The sequence below is a fragment of the Drosophila elegans genome, unplaced genomic scaffold (assembly GCF_018152505.1).
Source record: "Drosophila elegans isolate 14027-0461.03 unplaced genomic scaffold, ASM1815250v1 contig_520, whole genome shotgun sequence".
NCBI classification, from domain to species: Eukaryota; Metazoa; Arthropoda; class Insecta; order Diptera; family Drosophilidae; genus Drosophila; species Drosophila elegans.
In genome coordinates, this window is record NW_024545903.1 from 4073636 (window position 1) to 4095396 (window position 21761).

At 44.6% G+C, this 21761-nt stretch overlaps 2 protein-coding genes across 4 annotated transcripts in view; one reads left to right on the forward strand and one right to left on the reverse strand.

The window, feature by feature from the left end:
- LOC108145413 (low-density lipoprotein receptor-related protein 1B) overlaps positions 1-21761 on the reverse strand; it is a 61075-nt gene that overhangs the window by 10101 nt on the left and 29213 nt on the right. For 2 of the 3 annotated variants that reach the window (XM_017270816.2, XM_017270815.2), the window contains exons 2-14: positions 14752-14865; positions 11516-11641; positions 11308-11430; positions 10351-10602; positions 9960-10283; positions 8834-9210; positions 7525-8291; positions 6381-7448; positions 3949-5707; positions 3589-3884; positions 3162-3517; positions 2828-3096; positions 32-2765 (exon numbers count right to left, since the gene is read on the reverse strand). In XM_017270816.2, coding sequence (XP_017126305.1) covers positions 32-2765; positions 2828-3096; positions 3162-3517; positions 3589-3884; positions 3949-5707; positions 6381-7448; positions 7525-8291; positions 8834-9210; positions 9960-10283; positions 10351-10602; positions 11308-11430; positions 11516-11641; positions 14752-14865 — 8565 coding nt within the window. The remainder of the gene's footprint in view (positions 1-31; positions 2766-2827; positions 3097-3161; positions 3518-3588; positions 3885-3948; positions 5708-6380; positions 7449-7524; positions 8292-8833; positions 9211-9959; positions 10284-10350; positions 10603-11307; positions 11431-11515; positions 11642-14751; positions 14866-21761) is intronic. The other variant, XM_017270817.2, reaches the window with a different exon arrangement.
- Positions 16028-16904, forward strand: LOC108145414 (troponin T, cardiac muscle isoforms). The gene has a single exon (XM_017270818.2). It carries the CDS (start codon positions 16061-16063, stop codon positions 16805-16807), a length of 747 nt encoding a protein of 248 aa, XP_017126307.1. The 5' UTR covers positions 16028-16060; the 3' UTR covers positions 16808-16904.

A 21761-nucleotide genomic window follows, 5' to 3' on the forward strand; every position in this document is an offset into this window, starting at 1 on the left:
TAAGGAGGAAACAAGCTCATTATAAACTCACCACTGGTGCAGAGATGAGCAGGCGGCGGACAATCGGGAATGTGGGCAATGCCACCGCACTGGGGTCCCTCGTCCTCGCTGCCCACATCGCCGATGCCGCTGGGACAGTCCTTCTCGCCGTCGCACACCCACTTCTGGGGGATGCAGCGGCCGGAGCTCTTGCATTGGAACAGGTGCGGCCTGCATGGTCGACTTGGGCACTGCACCTCGTCGGTGCCATCCTCACAATCGCTCTTTCCGTCACACTGCCAGCTGGCCGGGATGCAGACCTTGTCGCAGGCAAACTGATTGGAGCGGCACTCGGTGCGGCAGTTAATCTCATCGCTGCCATCCGGACAATCCTTCTCGCCGTCGCAATGCCACGAGCCGGCGATGCAGTTGCCGGCGGCACAGCGGAACTGGCCGGGATCACAACTGACGTTCGTGCGATTGGCACAGTCCAGCTCATCAGTGCCGTCCGGGCAGTCGGGATCGCCGTCACAGCGCCAGCTGGGCATGATGCACATGGTGCTGTTGCCGCAATGCTCGAAGGTCACATCGCCCACCTCACAGGGCGTGGGGGCGCACATCTTCTCGTCGCTAAAGTCGCGGCAATCCTTCATGTTGTCGCAGAGGAACTTCCGGGGAATGCACTCCCCGCTGCCGCAACGGAACTGATCCGGCTGGCACTTGCAGAGCAGTGCCGTCTCATCGCTGCCATCGCCGCACTGCTGGACGCCGTCGCACTTGTGCTCCTTGGGAATGCACCGATGGTTCTGGCACATGAAATGCGTCTCCGGACACTGCCGGAAGATGCAGTAGCTACGCCACTCGTCCGATCCATCCAGGCAGTGGGTCACATTGTCGCAGGTCAACTCCATGGGAATGCACTCGCCGGAGTGGCAATTGTACTGCAGTGGGCCGCAGCTCGTGTTCACGGGAGCAATGCAGCGACGTCCGTCGGCGGCCAGGACACCCTGGGTGCAGTGGCATGTGGCCTGGCCCATCTTGTTCAGGATGCACACGTCCTCGCACTGACCGTTGAGGATCTTGCACTGGTTGGCATCGCAATTGATGCTACTGTTCTGTACCGCCACAATGCCCATGGGACGGGTCACATGCTCGCGCAGGAAGAGCACATCCGTGCCCGTGTACTTATTGGCCCGGACCACGGCGTGCAGGACCCAATCCGTCCAGAAGAGCAGATCGCCGTACACGGCCATGGCAAAGGCATGTTTGGGCGTCGAATGGGCCAGCACCACTCGATTGCTGCCATCGTAGTCCGTCCGTTCGATCTTGTCCAGGCGCGCATCCGCCCAGTACAGCTTCTGCTGCTCCAGGTCAAGGGTCAGGGCATTGGGCATCTTAATGTCGGTCTTTATGATCATCTCCGTGCCGTAGCCGGTGAGGTAGGATCGCTGGATACAGGGCGTCTCCTCGTTCCAGTTTGTCCAGTAGATCATGCCCAGACACGGCTCCACAGCGATGCCACGCGGCTTGTCCTTCTCCCGCAGCTTGAGCACGTTCTTCACGTGAATTTGATTTTGGTCCACCTGCTCGGAAAGATGCCGCAGCTCAACGCTCCGGATGGCCGCATTGTTGTTCGACGTCCAGAAGAGCTGCTCGTTAACGATGTCGTAGGCCAGACCCTCCACTCGCTCCTGCTGACCCAGGAGCACTCGCTGTCCGGTGCCATTGAAGTGCACCTGATTGATGGTGCTCAGCTGGACATCCGAGTAGTAGACCAATTGTTCCTCGTAGTTGTAGCTAATGGCAATCACATTCCGCATCAGGCTGCTATTGGAGATCATCTGCACGGGAAAGTTCTTATCGGCATGGTCCGTCATGTGGATGCTCTCGATGTTGCTGCGATAGCTGAAGAGCAGGAAGTTGTCGTACGGCTCGCAGCTGGAGCCATCCGATGCCAGACGACTGTGGGCGCAGGCGCAGATGGCGCTGGTTCCGTTGAACAGGCAGAGCTGCTCGCATCCGCCGTTACTATGGCCACACGGATTGATGCCCCGCTGCAGGTGCTTGGAGTATATCTTCAGATCCCTTATGGCATCCTGCTCGGTCTGCAGCACCACCTTGGACTGGCTGAGATTGGCCAGAGGCGCCACCCGGATGATACCCTCGTTGTACTTATTCTCCGCCCAGTACAGATAGTCCCCCATTTTGGCCAGCGCCACCGGATTGTTGAGGCTTTCGTTCAACAGCTGCTGCCTTAGGTTGCCATCGTAGTCCACCTTCATCAGGGCATCGGGATATCGCTCGCACCAGTACACCTTGGTGGCCTCAATGTCCAGCACCAGACTCCCAACTGCCCAGTTGGCTCGCGTTTGGTTGACCAACACGAAGGGCTGACTGCCATCGAGGCCAACACGACCTATGTGCTGTTGGGTGATGTAGAAGAGCAGTCCCTGCAGTGGATCCACCGCCAGGGCAGTGGGCTTGTCCAAATTGGAGACCACCACATACCGATGGCTGCCATCCAGACGAGCCACCTCAATGATGTTCCGCTTCGTGTCGCTCCAGTAGATGTTGCCGGCCACCCAGTCGATGGCAATGCCACCCAGCCAGTCCTGCTGCTTGTAACCCACGAGATTGAGGGCCTCCAAAATGGTTTCCCTCTGGGTTCCATCGCGCTTCACGCGCGATATACTGCCCAGTTCGTTGTCGCCCCAGTACAGTGTGTCCGTTTTGGCCAGGTAATCGATGAAGCTGGCCGAACTCACTCGCGAAATGGGCACCAGGGCCTGTTAGAAGGGTTGCTCTTATTAAAACTATAACTTTTAGAGACTAGACTACAACTTCTTACCGGTGCCGGCGTATCGAACTGCTCCGATGGATCGATCATTTCCACACCCTGCAGCACATCGATGGAGTAGAAAATAAACTCCGCCCGCGGAACACAGCCAATGCGATTGTTGGGCTCCACATCGTAGCCGAGGGCGCAGCGGCAAGTGTGCTCAATGGATGAGGTGGCCAAGCACAAGTGCTGGCAGCCACCGCGAGAGGCCCACTTGGCGCAGGTATTCGAGCCTGTCTGCGCATCCGCATGGTACATCTTCATGCTCTGAATGCTCTCTGAAAAGGGAAAAAATGAATTTAGCCAAGAGAGTAAGTAAGGATCAGTTTCAGGAGCTCCTTACTCGTGTTGACCCTCAGGAAGGACAGATTGGAGCAGGCCTCCTTCTCGCACTGCATGATCACGCTCTGAATGTTCTCCGGGAAGTAGAGCGTTCCATTGTAGACGGTCAGCGAACTGATCGAGGTGATTTGACTGGCCACCAGTACCTTGTGCGTTTCGTTCCTTGGAATGTCATAGTAGGCGATGCCCGAACTGTCGTACGCGTAGTACAACCTTTGCGAATCAAAGTCCATGGTCAAACTCTGGAGACTGTTATCGTGCTCATAGATCAGCACACGTCCCGAGCCATCTAAATTCGATTGCTCCAACTGGGACTTGCTGCCATCGGACGTCGAGTGTATCCAATACATCTTTCCACTTTAAGGATATTAGATATTAGATATTAGCTCTGTAATTCGGTAGGGATAATGGCCAAGAAGGTGACTTACTTGGCCGGATCCAGGGCAATGCTGTCCACCATGTTGAGGTCCTGGTGAATAATGGCCACATACTCGCCCCTGAGATTGCTCGCCAGAATATTGCACTTGATCTGACCCGAGGAGAAGTACAGGTTTCGGCCAATCCAATCGAGGGCAAAGCCATAGGGTTTCTCAATGTTGGTGTTTATAATGGGCTCAATGAGACCGTTCGATATGCCAGCACTGGAGATTTCGTTCTGCTGGATGTCCGACCAGAAGATGCGGCTCTCGTCCACCAGAAAATCAATGCGTTGCGGGGCCACCAACTTAAACAAACGGAAAACCATTAATATAATTCAAAAGTTAATAGTTAAACGCAACTTTACTCACCCTGGGCGACTGTCTGATGGTGGGAATGGTTAGGTGATTCGGTTGATGCAGATCAATACCCCGAATCTCGTCGACCATGACGAACAGAAGCACCTGTTCGTTGGGCACACAATTCCGTTCATTGGCCGGATCGAGACGCATCACATGCGGACACTCGCACTTGAAGGTTCCCCTCCCACTCAGCAGGCAGAGATGCGAGCATCCTCCGTTGTTCTCACCGCACGGATTGCGATCCCAGGGCTGACGACTGGAGTGCATCACCTGGATGCCAAAAGGCTGGGATTGTGTGCGTTGCAACACCTGCACGTCGCTTCCATTCCACTTGTTGGCGCGTATAACCGACGTCGTTCGCCAGTCCGTCCAGTACACATAGTTTTCGAACACCGAAATGGCAAATGGATGGGACAGAATTTCCTTGTTTCGCAGCACCACATGGTGCTCGGATCCATCGTACATGGTGCTGCTGATCGAATCCGACTTGGCATCCACCCAGTACACCCGCTTTTGAGTGTAGTCCAGGGTCAAGCCATTGGGCCAACCGGCACTCAACTGCCAACTGGTGGAGATCATCCGCCTGCCATCGCCCGACATGCTGGCCCGCTCAATCCTCGGCGAGTTGTCGTCCCAATCGGTCCAGAAGAGCAGTCCCTCCCTCGGATCCAGGGCTATGGCTCGCGGACTCTCCATATTGCCAGCGATCAGCGTGCGCCGGAAGCTGCCATTCAGTTTGGCCACCTCGATCTGATCCAGATTCGAGTCGATCCAGTACAGATTCTTGCCCACCCAGTCCACGGCCAGTCCCTCGGTGGTGGACAGACCCGAGTGGATGACGGCCTCCACATTGCGCAGACTCTCGCCCACCAGCTGCCCTCTGTATATCTTGTCATCGATCACATCCGTCCAGAAGATCTCCACATTGGACTCATTATTGTAGAGGAAATCCAGGGCAATAATGTTCCGCAGAGAGGTGTAAAAGTTACTGACCTCCAAGGTCTTCAGGTTGACTCCCTTGATGTCCTGCCTGTTGGTGAAGATCACGTACGGTTCATCCGGTGCGGTGCTCTTGCAGGTGAACCGATCGTAGCCCAGGTCGAATCCATCCAGGCACCGGCAGTCGTAGCCCTTGCCGCTGCTCTCGCACACCTGCGAGCAGGTGTCCCAGTGATCGCAGGCGTGCTGCATGCTGCAGCGCTTACCGTTCGGCTGCAGGTACAGATGGTCCGGGCAGGAGCATATGTATCCCTCCGGCGTGTTGTGGCAGTGATGGGAGCAGTCGTGGCCGCGATCGCACAACTTATCCGCGCACAGGAATCCCTCGTCCGTGGTGTCCTCGCAATCGTTCTTCCCGTCGCACAGCTGATCCACCGTCACACACTGCTTGGACAGGCCACACAGCCTATCCGGATGCTCACAGATCACCGTCTCGTTCAGGTCAAATCGCGTGACATTGATGTGCGTGCAGTTCAGCTCATCCGTCTTATCGAAACAGTGCGGAATGCCGTCGCAACGCAGAAACTCGGGAATGCACTCAAACGGATCCAGGCAGGCGAACTCCATGGGTGCACATTCGCCCAGCTCCTTCCACCCAGTCACCGGATGGTTGTCGCTCTTGGTCTGGTTGCAGTTGGCCTCGTCGCTGAAGTCCTCGCAGTCGTGGATCCCGTCGCACATGTGCATTTCGCCATAGCAACCAATGGGTCGGCAGTACTTCTCGCCATGTCCGCACTCCTGCTCACACTCCACTTCGTCCGCGTTGTTTCTGGAGAAGGTTTATCATTAGGTTGGTTTATCATTATCCAACAAGAAAGAAAGCAAACTTCGGCAAGCCGAAGTTCATATACCATTGCAGCTATTGCAAAAATTAAATATTCTTGAAAACATTAAAATTATGATTGACTTGCGTATGTGTTTAAAAACATTGAAGGTATGATGATTTGCAGCTGAATTAATAGATAGTTTTTTATTTATTTTTATTATTTCTATGGGAGCTATATGATATAGTCGTCCGATTTTGATGAAATGTAAACCATAATTCTGAAATATTTAACCATTACTATTTGTCGAAGAACTAACAAAAATACTAAAAAAAACACCAAAGTTATAATTTTTTTAAATTCATTTTTCCGATTGTTTCTATGGGAGCTATATGCTATAGTCATCCGATCCGGCTCGTTCCGACTTATATACTACCTGCAATAGAAAGACAACTTTTGGGAAAGGTTCATGCAGATAGCTTTAAAACTGAAAGACTAGTTTGCATAGAAACGGACGGACAGACGGACATGGCTAGATCGACTCGTCTGGTGATGCTGATCAAGAATATATATAGTTTATAGGGTCGCAGATGTCTCCTTCACTGCGTTGCAAACTTCTGACTGTAATTATAATACCCTCTGCAAGGGTATAAAAACACGAAATCCCCCAAAACTTACCCACAGTTATCGATGCCGTCGCAGACATCGGCAAACTGGCGACACCGCCCGTTCATGCAGTCGAACTCCGGACACTTGCTGGCGAAGAACATCTCCGACGACTCATCGGAATCGTCGTCGGGGCCGCAATCGACCACGCCGTCGTTGACCCACGTCAATTGGATGCAGCGACCGCTCTTCTGGCAGGTGAACTCGTTGCTGTTGCAGGTGCTGTGCTCGCAGTTGGCCTGATCCGATCCATCCGAGCAGTAGGCAATGGAGCTGCACAGCAGCGATCGCTGGTAGCAGCGACCGTTGCACACAAAGTTGTGCGTCTTGTCGCAGGTAATCGAGTTGCAGGGACCCCTCATGTCGGAGCTCTCATCGCTGCCATCCTCGCAGTCCTCGAAGCCGTCGCACATGTCCTTGCTCTCGATGCACTGCCGCGTGCTGCGGCAGAAGAATCCCGACGTGCAATTGGGGCGAATCGGTGATGGAGCCACCTGCGGGATGCAGTGACTGCCGGTGCCATTCAGTGTGAATCCGTCCGGGCAACGGCATATGGCACCTTTGGGCGAGTTCAGGCACATGCCCGGACACTTGGACATCTTGCAGGCACTTGGTGTCTGGGACACTGGCTGCGTGGCCACATCGAAGATCCGCAGATCAGCAGCTCTTCCCGCACGCTGTAAATGCACCGTTGAGCTAAATGTGCTCGATAGGTTGGCCTGATGAGCATGGAATCGCCAGATCGTGGAGTTCTTGCTCTCCACCCAATAAATCAGTCCGTTGTTCTGCACCATCGAGTACGGGTGGAACTGGTCCGACTTGAAGAGCACCTCGCGTCCGGTGCCATCGAGCCGCATGAGCTCAATGGTGCCCAATCGGATGTCGCACCAGTAAAGCTCTTTGGTGCGTCGATCCACGTCCAGGCTGCGTGGCCATTGCATGGGCATTGCGGCGGTACCCTTGGCCAGCAGCTCCTTGTGTGTGCCATCCATCCAGGCGCTGTAGATGCCCGCCTCGCAGGATTGCGACTCCCATTGCGACCAGTAGAGCAGTCCAGTCATGGGATCCAGTTCCAGGGACCTAAACCAATACGATTCATTGGGTTATTACTTTGTTACATTACAGCAGCAGCAGCAGCAGCAACATCCACACTTACATGGCATCACAATCCGTGCTGAAGGTTAGCACCCGGCTCAAATTGCGCAACGAAGCCACCTGCAGGCTCTTGTGACTGGACCAGTACAGGTGATCATTGATCCAATCGAAGGCCAATGCGTGCACCTTCTTCAGACCGTGGGTCAGCAGCCTGTGGACACTGCCATTGAGCGACTGACTCCGTATGCTGCACGTGGACTCCGTATTCCCGATGGGACTATGCACCAAGTCAGCAAGCGCATAGAACACCGCCTTGCCGCGAACATTTACATCGATGGCCTGGGTTGTGGTGACGTTGTATACGGGCACCATTACGTCCGGTTGTTCGCCCATCTGCTCCAGCTGCTGCACTTGCTCGGTGTCCAGCGGAACGCCGCTAATCCTGCCCAGGTGTTTATCGCTGAAGACCAGAAACTTGTCGAGGGCGGAGAGCAGACAGGTCGTCTGATTGTGCAATTTATAGCCGGCGGTGCACAAGCATTTGGCACTGGCGAATCCTTTTGTCCATTGCGGCACACAGATCTGATTGCAGCCGGCATTGTTATCTCGGCACGGATGGGCAACCTCGGGCTGCTTTTGGCGGTGGAAAATTCGCAAATTGGCCCCGCGGCTTACATTCGTATGGAGGACGCGGGCCTTGAGCGTGAATTTGTCGAGGGCAACGATATCCATGTCCGTCCAGGTTGCCAAATAAATAGAGTTTTCAAAAACCTCCACGGCATTGATGGATTTCAATGGCACAGGGGACTGAAATGGCACGAAGGAGAACTATAAAACATTGTAAGCCCCAAAAGGTATGCTATAGTTTTGTTCATCTCAAACTATTTTTTTGAAAGCTACATTTGATGAAATCAAATTTAAACATAATTACAATAAATTTAAAAATGTTCTAATTAAATGTTTTTTTTTTTTTTTGAAAATCAAAACACATTTTTATTGTCTAACATTTTGTTCAAAGACAAGGTTATAATTTTGTTTAACTTAATCTATTAACATTTTTTATTTCAAGTGATCAAGTTCGCCATAGTTTTGTCATTGCAACATTTTTAAAACACTTTTGTTCTGTATTTTTTAAATATATTATAATTAATAAAATTTACTATATATCTGTTTTTTTTTTAGATAATATGACTGCTGAATCAGTTTGTAATTCTTCTTAAAAAGAAGAACACCGAAAATCCCTTTTAAACAATTTTAAACTGCTGTTTTTCTTGAACAAATTATAATGAACTTGATTTAACTATAATTATTAAACAAAATTTTGTATTTCCACAAACCTTTATAATAACTTAACCCAACGTAATACTCACATCTGGTGGTCTTTTCAGGGTCCAACGGTTCTGTCCATCGTAGTTCACGCGCTCCACTACATCCTTGTAGATATCAATCCAATAAAGCAACTCATTGGCCAGGTCCAAAGTGACGCTACTCGGATGATAAACGTGGTCAGTAACCAAAACAGTGCGATTGCTGCCGTCGAGCAGAGAACGCGACACACTGGACGTGCCGTCCGTGTAAAACAGGTAGCCCTTGGTGGGGTCTAGCACCAGCGAGGCTATGAGATCCACCTGCTGCAGTATCAGGCGGCAGTAGGTCATCGCATTGGTGCACAGATAGACCAGGCCGTCGTCCTCGTTCAGCAAATACCAATTACCCGCCAGCCAGTCGAGGCGAAGTTCCGTAAAAACTGTGTGAAAAAAACAGAGATCCAGGCAAACAATGAAAACGGGTGGGAAAGTTAAGCCTTTGGCAACGAAACTTGAAATACTCCTGGTTCACAGATATAGGAAAATAACAACTTAAATTCAATCAGTTCTTGTAAATTAATGATAAACATTCTATACAAATTGTTTAAAGCGGAGCAAAGTTGTTAAAAAAAATGAATTCTTATGGATACAAGTATGTTATTAAAATAAATTTTCAAATATTTTATAAGAAACTTTGACTGTAAACATAAATAAATACTTTATAAGCAGGCATTGCAACGGTTAACATTTTGTAAATAAAATATTTTACAAGAAACGTTGAATACTTTATAGCCAGGGGCGATTTAAAAGTTATGTTCTACTTTTTAAAAAACCTCTTACTGTTTTATTTCTAAACTACAAATTGCAAATTACTTTAACATATGACATTTTTCATACAAATCACACAACTTTAAAAACAACTTAATCAAGAATGGAATTCAAAAGTTTGTGCTATTTTAGGCCAGTTGATCCAGAAATGTATGTTTGATTAACTGCATTTTCTTGTAGATTAAACTTTAGTCTATGATTTGTATTTATTATTTTTTTTTTTTTTTTGCAGTTTCTTTTCACAATTCAGTTAAAATAGCGGATTACATTTACAGCTGGGCAGAGAATTGCGGCTATGAACTGGAATACCCTCCGCAAGGATACCAAAAGGGGTCAAGATGAGATAAACACACACACTCACATTGCTGCGTGGAGACGAACGAGGAGATGGGCATCGTCCAGTTGACCCGGGCGTCATCGATGCGCTGGCACTGCATTTGCAGCTCGCGCCAGTTGCTGTGAAGGGCGCAGAGGGTGCGATTCCGATGCCACACCTCGAAGGCGTGGACGAGGTGAAGGAGTTCCGTGGACAGCAGTAGCTCCTCACTTCCCGTGCCATCCTTGTCGTCCGTTACTCTGGCCGTATCCTTTGCACCCGTGGGACCGATGACTTCGCCATTCGTTCCAATGCGCCGTATGTTGCCCTGCGAAAGAAACGTCAGCGTGGCCGGCTCCGTTGGTGGCACTATAAATTGAGAGGGATTAGCTGGATGTATATCTGTAACTGAGATGTTTTTTTCTTTTCGCCCTACCATTGATGGCCCGGCAGTGCCTGCCCTTGGTCTTTGAATAGCCGGAGACGCAGGAGCACTCGTAAGAGCCGGGCGTGTTGCGACACACTTGGTCACAGGTTCCCGGCTCGGAGCACTCGTCGTAGTCCACGCAGCGGGTGGAGTTGGCCGACTCGGACACCTGACCCTTGGGGCAGTAGCATCGTGCCCCTTCCGGAGTCAGTTTGCAGTTGTAGCTGCAGTTCAGCGCGGCACAGGCAGCGTTCTGTTTATCTGTTTGCAGATGGGGATTATCATTAATATTATTATCTATAGCACAATTATATGGAAAAACATAGGCCATAGGTTTACAGTAAACACGCTTAAAATCAAGCGTTACTTTCATCACAGGCATTATTTTAAAACTTCAACTTCGGCCAACTTTCTTAAAAAAATGTAAAGTTATTAATAACCGTTCATGTAACATTTAAAGGAATTTTTTTTATTTAAGATGTAAAAATGGAACTTGGGTAGAGAAGTAAATCTAGATTATTTTATAAAAAAAAAAAAATAGTTTAATGAGCTGTTTAATGCTAAATGTATTAATTTAATGCTGAGTATACTTTGTTACTTCATTTCTAAGCCGACTATTTGAAATGTTTCATTCGTTTGTATTATTTCAGTAAAAAGTTTTTTCTGGCTACTTTCAAAATTATTAAGTATTTAGTTTATTAAAAAAAAATTCGGTACAATGACTTTTTGTTTGAGCATTTAAAATAAAACCTAAAGTGTGGAATCTTTAAAATATTTAGAGATTTGCAAAACAACTTAGACTATCAAACAGCTCAAGTTGAGAATTTAGATTTCAGTAAGATTTTCAGCTTTTAGTATCTGGCAATTTCCGGAACACTTTTCCTTTCCTGATTTCCCCTGCGGGCAGTATTGCCGGTCGACGGCCAATTAGCTGCATCGACCAGCTAAAGCTGTAGCTGCACTTACCACATTGCAGCTCATCGTTATCACAGTCCCAGTGGCCATCGCAGAAGCGGGACAACTCCAGGCAGTCGCCGTTGCGGCACTGGCCCTCGAAGGCGCGGCACTTGGGCGTAGCGCCATTTGGACCTGGTCGAAAAGCGGACAAGGAGATGGTCAAGTCAGGGTGGATGGTGACGTTTGCCAAACAAGCGAGGCCCGCCGGCTTACTTACAGTTCAGTTCGTCGGATGTGTCGCCCTTGCCGCAGTCGAACTCCCCATCGCAGAGCCAATTGTTCGGGATGCAGTGGCGGCTAACGCCGCACCGAAACTGTCCCTCGTTGCACTTGGGCGCCTCGGCTGGAAAACAGAAATCCAGAACAGAAACCCCAAACTCAGTACATTCACTCCTCCCGTACAATAACAATAACCGAAATGAAGATTTATGGTGGGGTTTGTTAGTGGTCTTGGAGCTGGTTCGCTGGTTTGTTGCTCCGCTTTTTGGCCAAACAAAAAAGTTGCTACTGCTACTGCTACTGCTACTGCTACTGCTACTGCTGTTGTTCGTACAAATCGCTGAATTATTTCGCGAGATATCGTAAATAACACGCAAGTAAGGGCAGTCGTGGCCAACTTTCGGCAGATATAAAAGTTTGAACTTTAAGTTAAAGTTTAAGTTAAAATCCTAGAAATAACTGTGTAATCCTGACACTTATAATTTGAAAGGAGTGTGTGTGGGGAAAAACAACCACACACGATAATTCAAAAGTGACATTTTGAGAAATTATAATAAATATAGAATTAGACCAATAATAACTGTAGTTAAAATCAAACTATAAATAAGGGAATGCCAATGTAATAAAGCGACTTAACTTATTATTCAACATTTGTTCCCCTTTTTTAAGAATACATATATTTTAAAAGGAAACAAATTAGGACAGTGACCATCTGGTATGGCAGCTTTCTAAAATGGAAATTACCCCTAGTTTCCTTTCACTCCTTCTCCCTTTCATGGTCATTACCCAATTAGCTCGACTTTTATTAAAGTGAATGAGTTTTATTCTCATTTTAGGGGGTGACAATGGGCAATCCTCGAATGACCACGTAGAAAAAGGGAACTGTGACAAATACGCTTCGCTAAATGGCACGTTAATTTTTTGAGTTGACTTTGCTTCCAGTTAGTTGAACTCCCTGTGGCACTTAAAAATGTTTAACAATTGCCATCCCGGCAACATCATTTTTGACCATTTTTGGGGGACCAGAGTTGATTAAATAAAAAGGGCCGGGATCCAGTTTGCACCATTTTTAGTGGTGGTCAGCATTCAGGGCCACCGTCTTCACGGCTCTCCTGACAAAATTTCTGGTCCTGGTTTCCTTTTCGCCATTTACTCCGTGCACTTTGGGATCGTGGGGCAAAATAAAAAATTTAAACTTTCCTCTGGACCCCGTGACTGCTGCATGCCCTTGGGCTTATTACGTATTATATCCGAGTTGCCATCCGCCATCCGACATCCGCCATCCGCCAGCGCCATGCAAATTGCCACGCGAATACGGGAATACGGCAGTTCGGGACTACGGAAGCACAACAGACGGAGACATGGACACGTCCAATGCTTGTCTCTGGAGTTTAACCTCTTGGCAGGCAAAATATTTTTGGCCGTACCCATGTGTCGCCAATGTGGCTTTTATGGTTATAGTCGCGCATGTCGGTCGGATGTTGTCGCTCCTCGTGCTCCTGCCTTCTGCCTCCTGCATCCGCCACATCACCCATGGCCACCCATCCGCTGTCAAGGCATTGTCATTGCTGCCTTTGATTTGGACCTCCATTTGCGGGGCAAATACAACGCGTTATTTGAATTCTTCTTTGCACATTTTCCTTTTATTTGTGTCAAACAATTTGCATCTCTGAAATGATCACAAGGAGCACAAATGTATGACTCTAGGAAACCAGGAAAATATTATAATATTGTTCCTAATGTCTGCTGCATGGGGACATTCCACTTAGAGTCAAATGAGAAAAAGAGACCTCGTAAAAGTTGATACACTCGAAAATGGTAAATAAATAGTTACGACCAATATGCGTAGTAAAGTGACCAAATAGGTCAATAGGTATAAATCTAAATTAAACAAAAACCTATATGGAAATATCTTTTATTTAGGGTTTACTTTTATCACAAGACTAAAGTGTTTATTAAATTGTCAGACAAAGGCATAGGATATATGTATATACAAAATAAATTCTTTAACAAATTTAATTGAATTTACTTTGCACACTTTTTTTATCACAATACTAAAGACGTCATTAAACTGGCAAACAATTGCATAGGTAAATATTAGAATGCGGGTCCTTTTTCTTGTATTTTTAAGTTACCAGTTCGTTAAAAGTTCTCATTTATTTGCAATTTAAATATTCTTCGGTGGGTTTCTTTCCCTACCAAAACGATTCCCATGAAAGTTGCAACTAAAATATTGCCAAAGCTCAAATATTCACAGTTTTTAAATCCCGAGAGTCCATTTAAGTCAAGCCTCATTTAAAAGTTGCGTATAAATTTGAATATAAATTTATATGGAGAGGAGATCTGAGGAAACTTTTTTGTCGCTAGTGTAACGAGGCCAGTTTAAATGCAATATATCAAGAGGCTTATATATATATATATATGACAACACTTTATAAACTTTGTGTGTGTTTGTGTGTGTGTGTGTGTGTGTGTGTGTGTGCATGTAGTATGTCTGCACTCAGTTCAGTTCAGTTTAATTGAAATCGCGCAGGCAATACATAAAGAGAAAGGGGGTTGGGGAATGTTGGGCGAATGTAGAGATGACAACGATGTGCCAGGCACATATATTATAATCTGTTGCATTAATATTTGCCGACAATTTGTCGTCTGAGTTGTTGTCGTTCTCTCTCCGTCGGCAGTGCCATAAAAATTAAATTAAAAATGCCAGAAGAACTCTCCGGGCCAGCAGCAATTGTTGCAGTTTTGCTGTTGCTGTTTTCATTGAGCGAAACAGAAAGAAGACAGAAATGACAATACATTAATTTTAGCCTTGTGGATTTTTCCACTTATCACAGGCCTCGAGGAAATTAAGGACAAACGCTTAAATTTCCCACTGACAGTCAACCAGTGCTGGCTTTTAAGTTCCCCATGGCTGCGGCTGGGCTTTCAATTTAGGGATTTGCTGGACCAAAAATGGCTCGACAACTAATTGCATTTGCTGCGGACAACCGGTGAATGGGCCCAGTACTTTCGGCCTTGTATTTGTGGTGAATTTTTAGGCCTGCCCACCTGTCATTAGGACGGACACACAGGGCATGGCCCAAAAAGCGTTCCGACCAAACAGTCAAACCAATAATAAAGCAATCACCGACTGCTAATGTCCCCGGCGGGTAGCTAGCCGCTCTTGTGGATTTCCATCGGGTTTACATAGATCGAGGGACACATTGAATACTCGAATAGTCGAACACTCACCGCACTCGCTGCCCTCGTCGGACCTGTCCGGACAATCGGCCTTGGAGTCGCATTTCCATCGCATCGGTATGCAGAATCCGTCGCTGCATGTGAAGTACGAGGCTGGGCAGGGACCTGTAATGGGATAGATGGCGGAATAATGGTCAGTCGGGGCAATTGGGAAAGAGGAGACGAGAATATCGAGGCAGCCATTCAATCATTTGAGGCTCTGCCAAGTTTGAATTTTAATGAATGCAAGGATGTGTGTGTGGAATGGAAACAATTATGGTAATGGCTAAGTTTTTCATTGTTGCCAAAGTGGTTTTCATACGGTACAATACGGCAGACTCATACATTTGGATAGCCATTAGCATTTAATATTCGTACGATTTAAGTGGAGCTGATTTCATGGAGAATTAGAGCATATTATATTATAATCTTATTATAAACATATTAGGACAAATTAATAAGAATAATATGTTAAAATATATTCTAAACATTTGATTCTATGTCCTTAATTTACTTCAATTTATCAAAAATTTGAGCTCTCAATAGATTGCTTTGAATAGAAATGTTTTTAATATGATATCACCTTAGACAATGCTCAAAAAGTATAAAAATTCATCCAGACTTATAGACAATTAAACAGTTTCTAATAAGATATATATTCCATAATTTTAAAACACAAATGTAATCTATTATATCAAAGCGCATTATTCTAATCGAATCCTCAATCAACGCACGCCCTCATAAATTATTCCCGAATAATAATAATTTCAATCTCTTGATCCACAGCTGTGTCCAATAGGTTGCCAAATTATTTTTCCATTTAATATGCAGAGTGGAGACGTGTTAACGCCACCTTGCCAACCGCCAACCACCATCAACCACCCACAACCCACCGAAAAGCGAAAAGCCTGCTGCCGTTCCATTCTGTTTCCTGAAAATGTCAGATAATTTCAATGTTTATGCAGTTGTTGTAGCCTCAGTACGTGCCTACAATTAAACATTAACAACGGAGTCGCATTGTTGGAAGCGAAATGCTGAATTACGTGACTCTGGAACACTGCATCATTATCCAAGTCGAAGCTGTTTCTAACTTTTCGTAAACAATAAAAAACTAATTTAAATTTGCTTAGCGCATAAATAAGGGGGTGTCAGAAAATGTGTCGAGCTTCCTGATAGCCACAATTTCGGGTTCCGAAGACCCACTTTCCCAAGTCAAACAAAGTCTTTGACTTGTTTACTCAGCTGTCCAGAAGCTGAACTTTGGATCGCCATAAAAGCCATGGTTGAGGAAAAGTGCAGCAACATAACACATCCAGCAGTCATGTCAACGAAGTGGCTCATATTTGTTGCCCTGGTGGCATTGCTCAGCATTGGAAGCGGCACCTCTGCCAAGCCAAGGAGGTCTACAATCCAAGCCAGGCCCGCCTTAGAGCAGATAAGTCGCCTTCAGCGCCTGAATGCCAGGTATTATGCCGTTCAGCAGGATGAAGAGGATGGCGATGATATCCTGGAGCACGAAGAGGATCTAGCCAACGATGGTGAGGATGGTGATGAGGATGAAGAGGAAGACATCGAAACCAAGGCTGAGGAGCAGGAGGAGAAGGATGGCCAAGTGGATGCAAAAAAGTTAACCTCAAACACCAATACCTCACCCGTAAAGGCACAGACTGGAGTGAAACAGCAGCAGGTAGAGGAGGAAGAGGAGCTCTCTCCACAGGATCTCGAGGAACTCAAAGAGCTCGAGGAGTTGGAGAACGAGGCCGAGAACGAGGAGGAACTGCTGGCGGAAATCGATCTGGCCCGCGCCGAGCCACGTAATCGCCGGCGAGGTGGCAGGCGCAACGGCGGCGGCGGACGCAGGGGGCGTGGCAAGAACAACCGCCGAAGGGGCAACCGCAGGTGCAGGGGCAAGGGAAGGCGCGGTCGCCGTGGCCAACGCAGACGCTCTCCGTCAAAGCGCAGTGGCAACAAACGACGAACGGGCCAGAAAACAAACAGCAACCGACAGGGCCAGAAAAACAAAACGGCCAAGAAGCCGGATGCAGCGCCATCCACAAAAGTGGCCTAAACCTGAGTGGCCTTCCAACTCGCACCCTAAAATGCAGCTTTATAATTCATTTAAACGGCAGCAAAACCCCAAATAAAAAAACAATAACCAAAAACCACTTTGACAATTTGTTTTGATTATCTGGTAGACAGTCAAGTATGCAATCTTTAAGTGTTTTTTTAATTTTAGAGAAAACTATTTAACAAAAAAATAACGAAAAAGGAACTTTAAAATTTAAAAATTACTTGATGACGTTTATTTTGGCTTCACGTAAATAATATTCCGATCTATCTCATGGCATAAACATTTTACATTCGACATATTTTAATGAAATTAATGCAGTATTTATAATGTTGTAGAAAACAATTATATTTTAGGTAATATTTAAACTAGTCTGGCTTTAGCATTTAATTAACTGAAGTCTAGTGATTTAATTATATTTATTTCTTAGGCAAATTTATTTTTCTTGCCTCTTTACTTCGTTTGCATTTAGTTCACTTTGGAGGTTTTTTTAAAACAAGTTAAGCCAATACTAATTTAAAACAATACAGAAACTGTGAATTCATATTTATCTAATTTTTCATGCGTTATGTTTGCAGCTCAAACCAGCTAAGCAAGAACGATGTTCTAATATCGCCATATATATCCGAATGGCTTAACTTTATTGTGGCATACTTTTCAGAACAAATACTCACGCATTTCAACAGCGAAAGTTTTTATCGCGAACTCATATATACAGGTGGGTATGCCAGGTAGCAACCACAGGTCATAAATTTCGCCAGCTATTCCGCTTTTGTTATAGTGCTTTTTTATGTATTTATGCTAGTATGCTTGTATGACCCCATAAATTATAAAGCGCTGCAATTTCGTTTAGCAGCTTTTGCACTGTTCGAAATTAGTTTTACGCCTCTTTTTGATTTAGTTCATATTGGGGTTTACTGCTAGCTCCACATAAAAATCAAAATAAAGCATTGGGAGCTGCAGTTTGTGAGCCAACTTCACCCCCAACTCTGGCCAGGACTCATTCAATTTCAGTTTATTTTCCCTCAGCTTATCTTTTTCCATGGCTGTCTTGGCCATTGAGTTCGTTTACCTGACAGCGTCGTCATGCCAATCGTTTGTTCAAGGATGTTCCACAGAAAGTTCTTTCGAATTCAGTTTGTTTTGGGCACAAAAGATTGGATTAAATTGAATACAGAATACTCATAAAGAATTCTTAATAAGAGCTTTGCTTATTAAACAAAGAAAGACAAAAGTAAACAAAACATTAAGACTCAACCAATCTTTTTGTTAAAATCAGGACAGTAAAAAGAAAATTGGATATTACACTTTGAGTGCACATCAGATGTTACGCAAATATAGTATATTTTTATTCTTTTTTTTTAACTTTTTTTGTAAACTTAGACTCTTGGCCATGTGAACTTATAATGTATTTGTTGATTTGATGGAAAACTAAATCTGTTGTTTTTATTTTCATATTAAATTATTTTATTTTCTTATCCATTTATTTTTATTTTATTAAAGAATATATACAGAAAAGATATATAAAATATTCCTAAAATTAAAAAAATAATGTTTGGTAATCCAAGCAACATAATTTTGTACGTATCTTCAGAAAACTTCTTAAAAATCATTGATAAAAACGATTTAAACACAATTTTTATTGCAATTTCTGCGAAATTCCTTTTAAGAACATTGCGAGCTGTTATCCCGTGTTTACGCTGTCTACCTGTAGCCAATTTCGAGTTGCTCTTATCTGTCTGGACTGCCGTTGGCAGTTGGTCAGCACAATGGAATGGGGCATGTACTCTGGTACTCTGGTACTCTGCACTCTGTACTTTGAACGCTGGGGCCACGAGGGTGGTCGGTTGGGTGGGTGGACCTGGTGAGACCTGTCTCTGTTTCAGGACCTGCTGGTCCTTTCCGAATGGTCTGCCAGCGGAAGTCTGCCTGCCACTGACGTTTGCCAAATCAAATAGAAATTTTAATTGACTCTTGGCCGGCAGGACGTGCCAACGCTTTAGTTTTCAACTGGGTTCCTATTTTTCGGAGCTTTGCTCCACAATCCCATTGGATCTTTAACGCATCGCATTTACTTTAGCTTTAAAGCCCGTTGTCTCAGCTATTTGCTCTGATTTTGAGCGGACCGACCGACCTCTGCCCTGAATATCCGCTTGTTTTTCCATCAACAGGAAAACGGGTTAAGGGCCTTTTGGGCTCGAAGGGAAATTTGCATCTGTCGCTGTTGCGAATTATGTGGGCGCACACAGAAAGCAGAAAGTTTCGGATTCACGATTCAGATCCAGTTCAGAATCACTCCTTCTCGTCCACTGCTTCTTTCTGTTTGTCAACAGCTTTGCGCGCTTTTTATACCCAGTACTCAAAAAGGTAAACGGGTATACTTAATAACTTGGATTTTATGTGTTTGATGTACGGACCATATAAAAATTTTAAAGTAAATTTTTTTAGATAAATCTGAGAAATATAGAAAACTTTAAACACCCTCTTATAAATTTGAAGGTATACACTACTATATATAGTAAAGATACTATAATTTTAGTATAAATGATATAACAAATAATACAGATATTTTGCCATGATGTACTCTATTTCATATTAATAATGTAATGCAATGTTAAAACATACTAATGCGATGCAAGACAGGACACTGAGTATCTACTAGTCGCGAACTTTGACTTAAACTTCCCTTCTTGCTTTTTTTGTTCGTGTTTTTGTTTGCTTTTTGGGTCAAAAAGATGTGTGTTTGTGAGCGTTGGTTGTCTGTGTGTAACATAGTTTTTCACTTAATTAGCGCGTTGAATGACGCGTTGACAGTTGGCAGGAGTACGTGCCACGCCTGGGGGTATGCAACACACAATTTTCCGTGATTGTTGTTGTCTGAGGGGAGCGGCAGTTGTCAGCTGAGCAATGTGCCAGAGATTTCAGGGATTTTGTGCTGCCTGAACTTTCAACTGCAGTGTTCATAATTAAGGACAAATTGAGTTTATTACGGAATTGAAAGGTCAAAAAAAATTGATGCTGAAATGTATCAATCACCAGGTTTACTGTAATTACATTCGCAATTTTACTATTAAATATTTAAATGTGTTAAATGGAACTAACTGATGTTTCAATTTCTTTATTGAATTCCTTTATGAGTTTTTCGGTTTTAAGGCTAAAATGTGATAACAACCAGTCTAAATTATTTTAGATACATTTTTATACCCTTGCAGAGGGTATTATAATTTCAGTCAGAAGTTTGCAACGCAGTGAAGGAGACGTTTCCGACCCTATAAAGTATATATATTCTTGATCAGCATCACTAGTAGAGTCGATCTAGCCATGTCCGTCTGTCCGTCCGTCTGTCCGTCCGTCTGTCCGTCTGTCCGTCTGTCCGTCCGTTTATATGCAAACTAGTCTCTCAGTTTTAAAGCTATCTGCATGAAACTTTCCCAAAAGTTGTCTTTCTATTGCAGGTAGTATATAAGTCGGAACGAGCCGGATCGGACGACTATAGCATATAGCTCCCATAGGAACAATCGGAAAAATAATTGAAAAAAATTATAACTTTGCTGTTTTTTAATTTTTTGTTTAGTTCTTCGACATATAGCAATGGTTAAATAATTCAGAATTATGGTTTAAATTTCATCAAAATCGGAGGACTATAGCATATAGCTCCCATAGGAACAATCGGAAAAATAATTGAAAAAATTATAACTTTGCTGTTTTTTAATTTTTTGTTTTGTTCTTCGACATAAAGCAATGGTTAAATATTTCAGAATTATGGTTAAAATTTCATCAAAATCGGAAGACTATAGCATATAGCTCCCATAGGAACAATCGGAAAAATAATTGAAAAAAATTATAACTTTGCTGTTTTTTAATTTTTTTTTTAGTTCTTCGACATATAGCAATGGTTAAATATTTCAGAATTATGGTTTAAATACGCAAGTAAATCATAATTTTAATGTTTTCAAAAATATTTAATTCTTGCGATAGCTGCAAGGGTATATGAACTTCGGCTTGCCGAAGTTTGCTTTCTTTCTTGTTCTAAATGTCGTAAGTTATTTCAGATATAAGTCAATCTATCAAAGGACAAACTTTTATAACTAAAAACCTCTATAAGTCGTATTAATTCACAGATTAATTGTTTAATTTTCTCTCTCTTTTATTAAATATCTATTTTTTACAACACACTATTATGGATGGACGGTCCCGAATTCCTTAACATTCAGAGAAATGACCATGGCCACAACTGTGCTTAAAATGTTGCAAGATATGAAGGAAGCAGGGCCATATAATTGCCACTCAAATTCACAACAAACTTAACGATTGGATGTTAAGCCGTTCCTCCCCCGCACCCCCAGAACCCTTCATTTGGAATTGAGTCCATGAATATCGTAAACATTTTCATTGCCAGCAGCCGACGAATTTCCGTTGTCAGCTCTTGCAATTTGCAGTTCACACATCACTTTTACTTCCACCACCTCCCGTTCACAATGGTTTTCAACAGCTTTTCATCTTCTTACGCCTTTAATGGTATATGTTGTGAAAATTTGCACAACGCCTTGGGAAAATTCTCTTTTGATGTCACAACATGTTTGCATTATTTTTAATGAGCGGCATCAACGCACCGTTTTTCACTTTTTAACAATCGATGCCTTAAGAAGCGTTTAACAAATCATAATACGGTCTTTAAAGTTTTATTGAGATATATATTTAACATTTTTCCACACTTTACACTTCAAATTTTCTAAACTACTTAAGTTAAAAGAAAAACGTTTCAGTTCAATACAAATGAAACGTTTTGCGTTATACAAAATTCTTTAACGACAATTTAATATTGTTGTCTGCAAAAAGTTTAAATATTAATTAATTGTTTTCCGTTTTCCAAGAGCTGTGAAGTGAAATTTGATCTGCCTTTTAAAATTCAGGCTATAGTAAGAGTTGGTCTGGCTTTAAAAATATGAAAAAG

Coding starts and splice junctions, on each gene's coding strand:
- LOC108145414 (XM_017270818.2), top strand. CDS start 16,061: ATGTCAACGAAGTGGCTCATATTTGTTGCCCTGGTGGCATTGCTCAGC.